General features: G+C 49.7%; 1 protein-coding gene across 1 annotated transcript in view; it reads right to left on the reverse strand.

Moving 5' to 3' along the window:
* Positions 1–356: 356 nt before the first annotated feature.
* trpc2b (transient receptor potential cation channel subfamily C member 2b) overlaps positions 357–15,328 on the reverse strand; it is a 47,029-nt gene continuing 32,057 nt past the window's right edge. Inside the window, exons 9-13 of the mRNA XM_060826932.1 lie at positions 14,870–15,062; positions 8,091–8,218; positions 6,552–6,621; positions 5,717–5,849; positions 357–4,052 (exon numbers count right to left, since the gene is read on the reverse strand). Of these exons, the coding sequence (XP_060682915.1) occupies positions 3,664–4,052; positions 5,717–5,849; positions 6,552–6,621; positions 8,091–8,218; positions 14,870–15,062 (913 nt within the window). The 3' untranslated portion in view covers positions 357–3,663. The remainder of the gene's footprint in view (positions 4,053–5,716; positions 5,850–6,551; positions 6,622–8,090; positions 8,219–14,869; positions 15,063–15,328) is intronic.

Raw genomic sequence — 15,328 nt, forward strand, 5'->3', positions numbered from 1 at the left:
GCACTGACCCTCCGACAGTGCGGCACTCCCTCAGCACTGACTCCGACAGTGCGGCACTCCCTCAGCACTGACCCTCCGACAGTGCGGCACTTCCTCAGCACTGACCCTCTGACAGTGCGGCACTCCCTCAGCACTGACCCTCTGACAGTGCGGCACTCCCTCAGCACTGACCCTCTGACAGTGCGGCACTCCCTCAGCACTGCAGTTAATGCTGTTTTCTGTGGTGTGCCTTGATCTGTTTGAGCTGTGGAGAGGGAGTCTCTGACTGATGCTCAGCTGGTGTTGCGTTTTGCTGTGAGAGGGCTGTGTTCCCTCACAGTGTGGGAGACGTGGGAACAAACTTCAGACAGACACAGTTACAGAGAGGCTGGCTCTTTTATTGCAGCATGGTTACAATCGGCTTCTACCCATCTCAGTTCAGGCATTAGTTGTTGCTGTGTTCACGGTTTAATACTGCAAACGCCCCTCCTCCTGGTATCTCGGCTTCTCTGGGTTTATGTTGTTCAGTGGCCCTGCTCACTCCGAGTGACTGAGGCTCCCAACGCTGACCCACCCTCCGTGAGCACTGCACTCGGAGATCCCAGTCAGAGTAAAGCTTCCTCTACACTGTCCTCATCAAACACTCCCAGGGACAGGGACAGCACGGGGTTACAGAGTAAAGCTCACTCTACACTGTCTCCCCATCAAACACTCCCAGGATTGGGACAGCACGGGGTTAGGTACAGAGTAAAGCTCACTCTACACTATCCTCATCAAACACTCCCAGGGACAGGGACAGCATGGGGTTACAGACAGAGTAAAGCTCCCTCTACACTGTCCTCATCAAACACTCCCAGGACAGGGACAGCACGGGGTTACAGACAGAGTAAAGCTCACTCTACACTGTCCCCCATCAAATACTCCCAGGGACAGCACGGGGTTAGATACAAAGTAAAGCTCCCTCTACACTGTCCTCATCAAACACTCCCAGGGACAGCATGGGGTTACAGACAGAGTAAAGCTCACTCTACACTGTCTCCCCATCAAACACTCCCAGGGACAGGGACAGCACGGGGTTATTTACAGAGTAAAGCTTCCTCTACACTGTCCTCATCAAACACTCCCAGGGACAGGGACAGCACAGGGTTAGATACAGAGTAAAGCTCCCTCTACACCGTCTCCCCATCAAACACTCCCAGGGCAGGGACAGCACAGGGTTACAGACAGAGTAAAGTTCCCTTTACACTGTCCCCCATCAAACACTCCCAGGACAGGGATGGTGCAGAGTTTGATGTAGATTAGAGCTCCCTCTACACTACCTTGTTTACTGAGCATTTGTAAATTTAATTCCAGATGAGAGAGGATTTGGACCCGAGTTGACAATGTCTCAAACCCATTTTGATGAACTACAGATGAGATACCCATTGCCTCCTCCTGGCCCCGACTGGAATAACAGGTCCCAGAAATCAAGGGCTGGTATCTTTCTCATTGTTTAACCCAACACCCTGCACATTAAGTCAACTGGACAGAAACAGGCCATTCAACCCATCTCCTCTCTGCTGGTGATTCTGCTCCACACCAGCCTCCTCCTCCTCCCCCCCCATCTCCAAATCCTTTCTCCATCATGTGTCTGTACAACTTTCCTGTAAATCATTCCGAGAGCTTCCCTATGGGAATAACCCCACATTCGGTCCACTCTCTGGGTGGGGAATTTGCTCCTAAATTTTGATTGGATTTCTTTGTGATAGTCTTACATTGAGGAGCCCTGGTACTGGTCTCTCACAAGCAGAAACATTTCTCCACATTGACCTGATCAAACCCTTTCATCGTTTTAAAGATCTATTGGGTGGCCCTTAGACTCCTCACTTCCAGGGGAAAGAGGACAGGCGGTTTGTTGATTGGGAAAACCTCATGTTGTGCTAGGAGCTGTATAAAATCATCACTGAAGACTGATCACAAAACATCTCTTACCTCTCGATAGAGTCACAGAGTCATAGAGATGTACAGGACAGAAACAGACCCTGGATCAAAGACAAAAGGACAAATGACGTTGGGGTGGGGGGAGGGGTGAGGTGTTGTTCGAGGGATGGAATGATGAAGGTGTCATGATTAAGAATAACTCTTCTGTTCACTAACACGCCGGCCTTTCACCAACTTTCACTGATCTTGAATCCCTCTTCTCCCAGGTATGTTGTTCTGAAATGATTACATCAGTAATTATTCCTGAGTCAATGTGAGATGTGAACTCAGCTTGCCGTCTCTCCCTGGATTCTGCCAGACCTACTGAGTTTCTTCAGAATGATCTGTTTTTGTTTCAGATTTCCAATATCCAACCCGTCCATGCCGACCAGATATCCCAACCCAATCTAGTCCCACCTGCCAGCACCCGGCCCATATCCCTCCAAACCCTTCCTATTCATATACCCATCCAAATGCCTCTTATATTGCAATTGTACCAGCTTCCACCACATCCTCTGGTAGCTCATTCCATACACGTACCACCCTCTGCGTGGAAATGTTGCCCCTTAGGTCTCTTTTATATCTTTCCCCTCTCACCCTAAACCTATACCCCTCTAGCTCTGGACTCCCCGACCCCAGGGATAATATAGAGGCCACATCAATACAATAGCAAGTGGGTTTAAATTTGACACAACTCCTATCGTTTTGAATCCACCCTGGAGAGGAATGCTTTGATCTTAGCAATCTGGGTCACAAATTGTGAAGAGTGGTGTAACCTATACCGTCCGTTTCCTGTACTAGCCCAATCACAATGTCCTTTCTCAGTGACTCCTCAGCGGCTCCTTCATCCACCTTCTGTGTCCATCTGACCCTGGTAGCTGTCGACAGTGACATCAATGGAACTCCACCCTCAGATTTCGGTTTTGTAACCACATTTTTCTAATATTTGTCCCAAATTGAAATGGCCAGGCCTCAGTCACAAGAACAAAGATATTCAAACATATTACAACCTGACATCAATCCTTTCTAATGAGTCAATAGTGAAAGTAAACTAACTGTAAAAAATAGAGACTACACCAGGAAGCAGGCTGGAGAAACTCAGCAGGTCTGGCAGTGATGGTGAAGAGAGACACAGAGTTAACATTTCGAGTCAATGAATGTCCTTCAGAAAGTTGGACATGGAATAGGTTTGGATTAATGACAAAAGGACAAATGACGGTGGGGTGGGGGAGGGGTGAGGTGTTGTTCGAGGGATGGAATGATGAAGGTGTAATGATTAAGAATAACTCTTCTGTTCACTAACACGCCCGGCCTTTCACCAACTTTCACTGATCTTGAATCCCTCTTATCCCAGGTATGTTGTTCTGAAATGATTACATCAGTAATTATTCCTGGGCCAATGTGAGATGTGAACTCAGCTTGCCGTCTCTCTCTGGATTCTGCCAGACCTACTGAGTTTCTTCAGAATGATCTGTTTTTGTTTTAGATTTCCAATATAAACATATCCGGTATCCACAGTACTCTGTTAATAAAAAAACCGAGTGAGTGAGCAAGCGAGCGAGCATTGGAGACAGTTTGCTTTGTTTGTTACAGAGAGAATAGCGATGAGTTGAGCGGTGGGACAGTGAGACTGCGCTGGGGCAGGCTGCATGCGAAAAGTCTGACCACTCCAGCAGGAGCATGGACTTCCTGATCCCAAGTCTTTTTGTAAAAAGTGAGGATGTCTCACTCTTTCTCCTGAGCTGCCGCCTCAGAATCTCCTTCGCTGTTGCCTGTGGTCTCTGTGGCAGAGCCATCTCCCGCTGCCTCACTGGGGTAAGGAGGGCATTGGTCAGCTTCATCCTCCACTTTGGCTGGTTTGCTGTTGGCTCCATCCTCTGAGTCCTGGTGGACTGTCACTTTAAAGGATGCCCTCGGGGAGCGGGATTCGTCATCCTGGTCGGTTTCCTGGAATCGGTTCCGGGCGCCCAGGATGTATTTGCCCAGCACGGCCGAGGCATCACCGGATTTGGTGGCGGTCGTTCCGGCCGCCCCCATGCTGTATCGCAGACGTTTAATCTCGGACTGCAAGCGGCCCACAAACTTCCCCAAATCAGTGATCCGGTTCCCCAGGTCTGTAAGAGAAACACAGAGCGGTCAGTTACACGCAGCCCACACCCCACACTCATTCCACTGACCCCACAATCATTGCCCCTAACACAGCCCATAACACGGGGAACAGGGCTGCCAAACTCTACACAGCAGGATACCAAAAGGCACAGTGGCCCACACACAATCTCCATGATGGGGATTGGCCTGAGGAGAGACAGAGAAAAGAGAACGTTCCCTGATTTTCATCCAATCACAGCTCAGGCCAGAAAGATATCAGCGCAGCACCCCCTCAGCACTGACCCTCCGACAGTGCCCACTCCCTCAGCACATTCCCTCTGACAGTGCGGCACTCCCTCAGCACTGACCCTCCGACAGTGCCCACTCCCTCAGCACTGACCCTCTGACAGTGAAGCACTCCCTCATCACTGACACTCCGACAGTGCAGTGCTCCCTCAGCACTGACCCTCTGACAGTGCCCACTCCCTCAGCACTGACCCCCGACAGTGCCCACTCCCTCAGCACTGACCCCCTGACAGTGCCCACTCCCTCAGCACTGACCCTCCGACAGTGCCCACTCCCTCAGCACTGGCCCCCAACAGTGCCCACTCCCTCAGCACTGACCCTCCGACAGTGCGGCACTCCCTCAACACTGACCCTCTGACAGTGCGGCGCTCCCTCAGCACTGACCCCCAACAGTGCGGTGCTCCCTCAGCACTGACCCTCCGACAGTGTGGCACTCCCTCAGCACTGACCCTCCGACAGTGTGGCACTCCCTCAGCACTGACCCTCCGACAGTGAAGCACTCCCTCAGCACTGACCCTCCAACAGTGCAGCACACCCTCAGCACTGACCCTCTGACAGTACGGCGCTCCCTCAGTACTGACCCCCAACAGTGCGGTGCTCCCTCAGCACTGACCCTCCGACAGTGCGGCGCTCCCTCAGCACTGATCCTCCGACAGTGAGGCACTCTCTCAGCACTGACCCTCTGACAGTGCGGTGCTCCCTCAGCATTGACCCTCCAACAGTGCCCACCCCCTCAGCACTGACACTCCGACAATGCAGCACTCCCTCAGCACTGACCCTCCGACAGTGCAGCACTCCCTCAGCACTGACCCTCTGACAGTGTGGCGCTCCCTCAGCACTGACCCCCAACAGTGCGGCACTCCCTCAGCACTGACCCTCTGACAGTGCGGCACTCCCTCAGCACTGACCCTCCGACAGTGCGGCACTCCCTCAGCACTGACCCTCCGACAGTGAAGCACTCCCTCAGCACTGACCCTCCGACAGTGAGGCACTCCCTCAGCATTGATCCTCTGACAGTGCGGTGCTCCCTCAGCACTGACCCTCCGACAGTGCAGCACTCCCTCAGCACTGACCCTCCGACAGTGCAGCACTCCCTCAGCACTGACCCTCCGACAGTGCAGCACTCCCCCAGCACTGACCCTCTGACAGTGCAGCACTCCCTCAGTACTGATCTGGCCTGGAAGGATTTGAATCCAGGTGTCTGGGATGTAAGGCTGGAGTTCTGGACTAGTCAACCAGTGATAATCCCATCTGCTGGGCCTGCTCCTGGCCTGAATTTGGAATTTAGTGTGAGAAGCAGGTCAAGGGGACTGTTCCATTACAACGCCAAAGCTAACTCCACCTGAGAAATGTTCATTTTCCTCCCTCAGACCCCTACACTCACCCTTCCGCTGTTTCTCTGCAAATTCCTGTCGCGATGTTTCGATGTATCGATGGACCAGGGTCTGAATCACCTGTAACCGATAGGAGGCTCGACTCCCAGACTGACAGCCGTCACCACTCACCGCTGAGTTAGCCTGACACAGAAAAATAATTAATCAGACTGAGAAAACTCTTTTAACACTACCCCAGTGACAGTCAGTGTGTGTGGGACTGTACCCCGGTGAGAGTCAGTGTGTGTGGGATTGTACCCCAGTGACAGTCAGTGTGTGTGGGACTGTACCCCGGTGAGAGTCAGTGTGTGTGGGATTGTACCCCAGTGACAGTCAGTGTGTGTGTGACTGTAGCCCAGGGAGAGTCAGTGTGTGCGTGCGGGACTGTAGCCTGGTGAGAGTCAGTGTGTGTGTGTGTGTGTGTGATTGTACCCTGGTGAGAGTGTGTGTGTATGTATGTGTGTGGGACTGTACCCAGGGAGAGTCAGTGTGTGTGTGACTGTAGGCCAGGGAGAGTCAGTATGTGTGGGACTGTACCCCAGTGAGAGTCTCTCTATTTGTATGTGGGGGGGGGGGGAACTGTACTCCAGTAAGAGTGTGTGTGTGTGATTGTATCCTGATGAGTGTGTGTGTGTGTATGTGCGTGTGTGACTGTACCCCAGTGGAGAGTCAGTGTGTGTATGTGTGTGTGTGGGTCTGTACCGAGGTGAAGGTGTGTGTGTGTGTGTGTGTGTGACTGTACCCCAGTGACTGTGTGCGTGTGTGTGCGCGTGTGTATGTTGGGGGGGGGGGGGGTGCGGGAGGGGGATAGGAAGCCCGAGTGGATGGAATGGCTCAGTCACTTACAATCGATGTCGGTAGCGGAGGGTAATCATTTTTCTTTGAGCTGACGCAGCACAGTTTCCGGAAAAACCACCTGGAACATAAACAAAACCAGCTTCAACGTCACACGGTGCGAGCCCCTGGAAAGGCCAGGAGCAGTGACCATGCCTGTGGGAGTGGAGTCCACACTCCTCAGGGATGATCCGATTTATTGGGTACACAGGTTGGGGGGAAATGGTGCTGGAACATGCCCAGGTTCAGGTTGAATGCCCCTGTCTGGGGTCGTGTCAGAGGGAGGGAGAACCACAGAGATCTCACACCTTGGTTTAAAACTGAGCCAGGTTCAGGGCCGACATAAACGGGCATCACATCAGGAAACACCCAGAGAAATGAAACTCTGGCACTAATCCTACAGTCGCTTCATAAAACAGAGGCCATACAAAGGCAGCACAGACTTGTTGAAGGAAAACCACATTTATCAAAGGTTAAAAGTCACACAACACCAGGTTATAGTCCAACAGGTTTAATTGGAAGCACTCGCTTTCAGAGCGACACTCCTTCATTAGTATATTCCACAACCACCTGATGAAGGAGCATCGCTCCGAAAGCTAGTGCTTCCAATTAAACCTGTTGGACTATAACCTGGTGTTGTGTGACTTTTAACCTTTGATAAATGTGGTTTTCCTTCAACAAGTCTTTTAACTTTTTAACTTTTTTAACTTTTAACTTTGTCCACCCCGGTCCAACACTGGCTCCTGTAAAGCACTGTTATCAAACGTGCTTTGAGATTTTAATGAGAGTTTGTGAGAAAAGGGGGGTGTTGTTGGGTTGGACGCGGGTTTGCAGGAGGGATTAGATGATGGTGCTGACCGACAGACCGGCGAGGTTCGGAATTACACAGGACAGGAACGATCTGGACACAGAATTGGCAGAGTGACAGGAGACAGAGAGGGAGGGTCATTGAGGAGAGCTGGGGGTAGGTTTGGAGGTGGAGTTCCCCAGGGGTTAGTATTATCATCCCGGTTGTTGATGCTGATGGGTTACATTGGAGCGAGCAGGGCACTGTTTCAATATTTGCTGATGACACACTTTGGAGGTTTTGTGAATCCCATAATTATAACCCCCAGCCCCACCCCCAGACCCTCACCCCGCCCACCCCCACTCCCCCCAGCCCCAGACCCTGACCCCAACCCCACCCCCCAGTCCCAGGCCCTGACCCCACCCCACCCCCCAGCCCTAGACCCCACAACCACCCTATCCCCCAGCCGCAGACCCAGACCCCACCCCACCCCCACCCCCACACCCTGGCCCCAGCCCTAGCCCCAGACCCTGACCCCACCCCCATTCCCCAGCCCCAGACCCTGACACCAGCCCCAGCCCCATCCCCATCCCCCAGCCCCAGACCCTGACTCCAGCCCCACCCCCACCCCCCACCCCTCAGCCCCAGACCCAAGGATGTACAGTCCCTCCGGTGAGGCAGTTTGAGGGGTCTGATTGTTACAGGCGCTACAGCAATGTAGCCCATTCCACTGGACGTGAGGCAGACTCCAGGGGAAGACCTACCTGATCATGTAGAAGAAGGATTTGGGAGTTGGGATGATGTTGAATGGAACGGGAAGAGTGAGACCTTCCCGGAAATAACAGAGGTACAGCTTGGATCTGGCAAACTTCCACTCGACATCCGCATCGTCCTGGAAACGGGAGAGACATGGGATGGAGAGGAATTCATTAACAAGCAGCTCATTGTCCAGGATCATCCAAATTAGTAACAGGAAAATACCATGAGACATCTAGACCACACCTCCCTCATCACTCTCCCCCCATCAAACCCTCCCAGGGCAGGGACAGCACGGGGTTAGATACAGAGTAAAACTCCCTCTACACTGTCCCCCCATCAAATACTCCCAGGGACAGGGACAGCACGGGGTTAGATACAGAGTAAAGCTCCCTCTACACTGTCCCCATCAAACACTCCTAGGACAGAGACAGCACAGGGTGAGATACAGAGTAAAGCTCCCTCTACACTGTCCCCATCAAACACTCCCAGGACAGAGACAGCACAGGGTTAGATACAGAGTAAAGCTTCCTCTACACTGTCCCACCATCAAACACTCCCAGGACAGAGACAGCACGGGGTTAAATACAGGGTAACACTCCCTCTACACCGTCCCCCCATCAAACACTCCCAGGGACTGCACGGGGTTAGATACAGAGTAAAGCTCCCTCTACACTGTCCCCATCAAACACTCCCAGGGACAGGGACAGCATGGGGTGAGATACAGAGTAAAGCTCCCTCTACACTGTCCCCCCATCAAACACTCCCAGGGACAGCACGGGGTTAGATACAGAGTAAAGCTCCCTCTACACTGTCCCCATCTAACACTCCCAGGGACAGGGACAGCATGGAGTTAGATACAGAGTAAAGCTCCCTCTACACTGTCCCTCCATCAAACACTCCCAGGATGGAGATAGCACAGGGTGAGATACAGAGTAAAGCTTCCTCTACACTATTCCCATCAAACACTCCCAGGGACAGGGACACACAGGGATAGATAGAGTAAAGCTCCCACTACACTGTCCCCCCTTCAAACACTCCCAGAGACAGGGACAGCATGGAGTTAGATACAGAGTAAAGCTCCCTCTACACTGTCCCCTATCAAACACTCCCAGGGACAGGGACAGCACGGGAATAGATACACAGTAAAGCTCACTCCACACTGCCCCATCAAACACTTCCAGGGAGAGTCAGATACGAGTAAAGCCCCCTCTACACTGTCTCCCATCAAACACTCCCAGGACAGGGACAGCATGGGGTAGGATACAGAGTAAAGCTCTCTCTACACTGTCCCCATCAAACACTCCCAGGACAGGGACAGCATGGGGTGAGATACAGAGTAAAGCTCCCTCTGCACTGTCCCCATCAAACACTCCCAGCACAGGATCAGCACATGGTTAGATACAGAGTAAAGCTCCCTCTACACTGTCCATTCAAACACTCTCAGCATGGGGTTAGATGCAGAGTAAATCTGCACAGACACTGCCTTTGCTGTTTGAGTTCATGCATCTCTGGACATGGGAGTGCATCTAGGAGATAGTGAGGAAAGAGATCGATCTGAGACAGGTACAGCTGAGAACAGAAGTGAGTCAAACAGTCAGGGCAGGCAGGGACAAGGTGGGACTAATAAAATAAACTGCATTTATTTCAATGCCAGGGGCCTAACAGGGAAGGCAGATGAACTCAGGGCATGGTTAGGAACATGGGACTGGGATATCAGAGCAATTACAGAAACATGGCTCAGGGATGGGCAGGACTGGCAGCTTAATGTTCCAGGATACAAATGCTACAGGAAGGATAGAAAGGGAGGCAAGAGAGGAGGGGGAGTGGCATTTTTGATAAGGGATAGCATTACAGCTGTGCTGAGGGAGGATATTCCCGGAAATACATCCAGGGATGTTATTTAGGTGGAACTGAGAAATAAGAAAGGGATGATCACCTTATTGGGATTGTATTATAGACCCCCTAATAGTCAGAGGGAAATTGAAAAACAAATTTGTAAGGAGATCTCAGCTATCTGTAAGAATAATAGGATGGTTATGGTAGAGGATTTTAACTTTCCAAACATAGATTGGGACTGCAATATGTTAAGGGTTTAGATGGAGAGAAATTTGTTAAGTGTGTACAAGACAATTTTCTGATTCAGTATGTGGATGTACCGACTAGAGAAGGTGCAAAACTTGACCTACTCTTGGGAAATAAGGCAGGGCAGGTGACTGAGGTGTCAGTGGGGGAGCACTTTGGGGCCAGCGACCATAATTCTATTAGATTTCAAATAATGATGGAAAAGGATAGACCAGATCTAAAAGTAAAAAATGAGGTCTGCAGATGCTGGAGATCACAGCTGCAAATGTGTTGCTGGTCAAAGCACAGCAGGCCAGGCAGCATCTCAGGAATAGAGAATTCGACGTTTCGAGCATAAGCCCTTCATCAGGAATGAATCTAAAAGTTGAAGTTCTAAATTGGAGAAAGGCCAATTTTGATCGCAATAGGCAGGAACTTTTGAAAGCTGATTGGAGGCAGATGTTCGCAGGTAAAGGGACGGCTGGAAAATGGAAAGCCTTCAGAAATGAGATAACAAGACTCCAGAGGAAAAATATTCCTGTCAGGGTGAAAGGGAAGGCTGGTAGGTATAGGGAATGCTGGATGACTAAAGAAATTGAGGGTTTGGTTAAGAAAAAGAAGGAAGCATATGTCAGGTACAGACAGGATAGATCGAGGGAATCCTTAGGAAGTAGGCGCATACTCAAGAGGAAAATCAATTTCCAAAGATGGGAGGCACTTCCAGTCTCATGGTTGGGTCGGATAGCACTTATTAAGGTGAATATTCTCCCTTGTTTGCTATACCCTACACGGATGCTCCCCCTGATTTTCAACAAACAAACACTCAGGAGACTGACAGCTGGTTCAGCTCCCTTATCTGGCACCGTAAACGGCCCCTCATTAAATTAGCCAAACTGCAGTTGCCTCACAGACTGGGGGGAGTAGACCTTCCGGACATTAAAACTTACCAATTAAGCTCGCTTTTGACCTACGTGAGTGATTGGGTTTATGGGGACCCTCTTTCAATATGGCCAGATATCGAAGTCTCCCAGGCAAGGTGCCCCCTTACCAGTTTGCTGTTTTTGGACAAGGTGAGGACAGTTAGGGAATATTGCTATTACCCAATAGTCATCAATACTGTTAGAGCATGGAGGGCAATTCGGCAGAGGGAAGGTAATATTGGCAAAACATCTTTGTTTACACCTTTAGTGGGTATGCCGAGTTTTCAACCAGGTATGATAGATTCAGGATTTAAACGTTGGGCAGCTAGGGGTATATCTTGCATGGGTGATTTATTTGAGGGAGATGTAATTATGTCCTTCGATCAGTTAGTACAGAAGTACGAGTTACCTAATAGAGACCTCTTTCGTTTTTTTCAAGTTAGGGATTTTATTCAGAAAAGGACCACACTTTTGACTGATCCCTACAAATCTGACACAGAAAGAGGGGTACTAAGGGCTAACAGTACACTCTCTGTCAGTACTCCAAATCACCAATTGGGGGGTGCCACCTCAGAAGAGTTTGATCGTCTCTGCAAGATGTGCGAGAGAGAGCTGGGTGTTGAAGTTTCTTCAGAGGCACGGGAAGATATTTGGGAGAATGCAAGGAAGATATCAATTTGCAACAGGACCCATGCTTTACAGTTGAAGATTCTCCATAGGGTCCACTTAGCCCCAGACCGTTTGTCAAAATTTAAACCGGGGGTATCTTCAGCATGCCCCAAGTGCAAGGTCTGTATGGGTACTCTTAACCATTGTCTCTAGTCTTGTGACAGGCTTCAAACATATTGGAGCACTGTGGTGGGTGCAATGGAGGGGATTTTAGGTGTAGGGGTGGAGAAGGACCCTATTTCGCTCCTTTTGGGCCTACCCATTGTATTTCCTGCAGACTCGCATAAGGAAAAACTTTTCAATATTCTTACATTCTGTGCAAGGAAGAATATCTTGCTGGGTTGGATATCAGAAAACCCCCCAGGCCTGTCGGGTTGGCAGAAGATTGTTATAGAGCAAATTCCCCTGGATTTTCTCACAAATATGGTACACCACAAAACTGAGAATTTTTACAAGACATGGCAACCCTTTTTGAAATACCTGGACACAGATTTATCTGCCACACTAACAAGGGTTTTTATATAGCCGTAACGATTGTGTTTCATGAGTCCAATATCCAGGGAGGAGGAACTGTGAATGTATGAGTGTTTTGTTTGACTGGGCTGAGTTATTACTATCTATTTGTTTGTTGTTAGGTATTTATTTATTTAGTTAAATAACTCATTTAGGTTTCTTTTAAATTTTATTCTTCTCTGTATATGTTTATATATTCGTATGGGAGGGTGGTCGGGGAATTTTTTTATTATTTGGGTTTAGTTTTGTGCTATTTTTGTACTGCTTTGAATTGCATTGTTTTGTATTTGTTGTAATATTTAAATATCTATTTTTTCTTAATAAAAATATATTTAAAAAAGAGGGAAATCAGGAGGGCAAAAAGGGGACATGAGATAGCTTTGGCAAATAGAGTTAAGGAGAATCCAAAGGGTTTTTACAAATACATTAAGGACAAAAGGGTAACTAGGGAGAGAATAGGGCCCCTCAAAGATCAGCAAGGCAGCCTTTGTGTGGAGCCGCAGGAAATGGGGGAGATACTAAATGCTGATACAAAATTTTGTATCAGTATTTACTGTGGACAAGGAAAAGCACAGCAGGTCAAATAGCATCCAAGGAGCATAAGCCCTTGCCCGAAAACTCGATTTTCCTGCTCCTCGGATGCTGCCTGACCTGCTAGGTTTTCCAGCACCACACTCTCGACTCTGATCTCTGGCATCTGCAATCCTCATTTTCTCCTAACTGTGGAAAAGGATATGGAAGATATAGACTGCAAGGAAATAGATGGTGACATCTTGCAAAATGTCCAGATTACAGAGGAGGAAGTGCTGGATGTCTTGAAACACATAAAACTGAATAAATCCCCAGGACCTGACCAGGTTTACCCTAGAACTCGGTGGGAAGCTAGCAAAGTGATTGCTGGGCCTCTTGCTGAGATATTTGTATCATCGATAGTCACAGGTGAGGTACCAGAAGACTGGAGGTTGGCTAACGTGGTGCCACTGTTTAAGAAGGGTGGTAAGGACAAGCCAGGGAACTATAGACCAGTGAGCCTGATGGTGAAGGTGGGCAGGTTGTTGGGGGTAATCCTGAGGGACAGGATGTACATGTATTTGGAAAGGCGAGGACTGATTAGGGATAGTCAACATGGCTTTGTGTGTGGGAAATCATATCTCACAAACTTAATTAAGAGGTGGCACGGTGCCTCAGTGGTTAGCACTGCTGCCTCACAGCACCAGGGACCCAGGTTCGATTCCAGTCTCGGGCGACTGACTGTGTGGAGTTTGCACATTCTCCCCGTGTCTGCGTGGGTTTCCTCCGGGTGCTCCGGTTTCCTCCCATATTCCAAGGATGTGCGGGTCAGGTGAATTGGCCATGCTGATTTGCCTATAATGTTCAGGGATGTGTAGGTTAGGTGCATTAGTCAGGAGTAAATATAGGGTAGGGGAATAGGTCTGGGTGGGTTACTGTTTGGAGGGTCGGTGTTGACTTGTTAGGCCAGACAGCCTGTTTCCACACTTAGGGATTCTAATTCCAAAGGGTCTTTTGAAGAAGTAACAAAGAGGATTGATGAAGGCAGAGCAGTGAACATGATCCATATGGACTTCAGTAAGGTGTTCAACAAGGTTCCCCATGGGAGACTGGTGAGCAAGATTAGATCTCACGGAATACAGGGAGAGCAGGACTTATACACTTAATGGTAAAGTCCTAGGGAGTGTTGCTGAACAAAGAGACCTTGGAGTGCAGGTTCATAGCTCCTTGAAAGTAGAATCGCAGGTAGATAGGATAGTGAAGAAGGCGTTTGGTATGCTTTCCTTTGTTGGTCAGAGTATTGAGTACAGGAGTTGGGAGGTCATGTTGCGGCTGTACAGGACATTGGTTAGGCCACTGTTGGAATATTGCGTGCAGTCCTGGTCTCCTTCCTATGGGAAAGATGTTGTGAAACTTGAAAGGGTTAAGAAAGGATTTACAAGGATGTTGCCAGGGTTGGTGGATCTGAGCTACAGGGAGAGGCTGAACAGGCTGGGGCTGTTTTCCCTGCTGAGGCTGAGGGGTGACTTTCTAGAGCTTTATAAAACCATGAGGGGCATGTATACGGTAAATTGACCCTCAAAATCTTTTCCCTGGGGTGGGTGAGTCCAGAACTAGAGGGCATAGATTTAGGGTGAGAGGGGAAAGATATAAAAGGGACCTAAGGGGCAACTTTTTCACGAGAGGGTGGTACGTGTATGGAATGAGCTGCCAGAGGAAGTGGTGGAGGCTGGTACAATTGCAACATTTAAGAGGCATTTGGATGGGTATATGAATAGGAAGGGTTTGGAGGGATATGGGCCGGGTGCTGGCAGGTGGGACTAGATTGGGTTGGGATATCTGGTCGGCATGGACGGGTTGGACCGAAGGGTCTGTTTCCGTGCTGTACATCTTATGACAGGGACAGCACGGGGGTCAGATACAGAGTAAAGCTCCCTCTACACTGTCCCCCATCAAACACTCCCAGGACAGGGACAGCACGGGTTTAGATACAGAGTAAAGCTCCCTCTACACTGCCCCATCAAACACTCCCAGGGACAGGGACAGCACGGGGTTAGATTCAAGTTCTCTGCATCCTGCTGTTCTGTGTGGCTGTGGGTGGTCAGTCTCACCTCGATCTTCTGAAAGGAGTTTGTGATCATAGCGACTAACATGTTGAGCAGCACTATGACCATGATGATGGTGAAAATCCCATACAGAATCCGTCCAACAAACTCCGCCACCACAAACTCCGTAAGATCAACTGAAGACGGCTCCTCCATCCCGAACATGGTCCAGAAGAGGAACTGCAGTGTCCCATTAAAACTGCAACAGGGAAAGAGAAATAAAGGTCTGCTCACAGGAAACAGACTGTGCAGCGAGCCCCAACTCCATCAGACTCCAGCCTCACTCAGTGACACCACCAGCCTTGCCCTAAGGACTGAACACTGCCACCTGGGCCTGAAAACCAGACTGGGATTCACTCCCAACAACTGTCCAATCAAAGCAAGTGTGTGAGTTTGTATCTGTGTGTGTGTGTGTGTGTGCGTGTGTGTGCGCATCTGTCTGTGTGTGTGAGTGTGTGTGTGCGC

Source organism: Hemiscyllium ocellatum, chromosome 6 (assembly GCF_020745735.1).
Source record: "Hemiscyllium ocellatum isolate sHemOce1 chromosome 6, sHemOce1.pat.X.cur, whole genome shotgun sequence".
Taxonomy (NCBI): Eukaryota; Metazoa; Chordata; class Chondrichthyes; order Orectolobiformes; family Hemiscylliidae; genus Hemiscyllium; species Hemiscyllium ocellatum.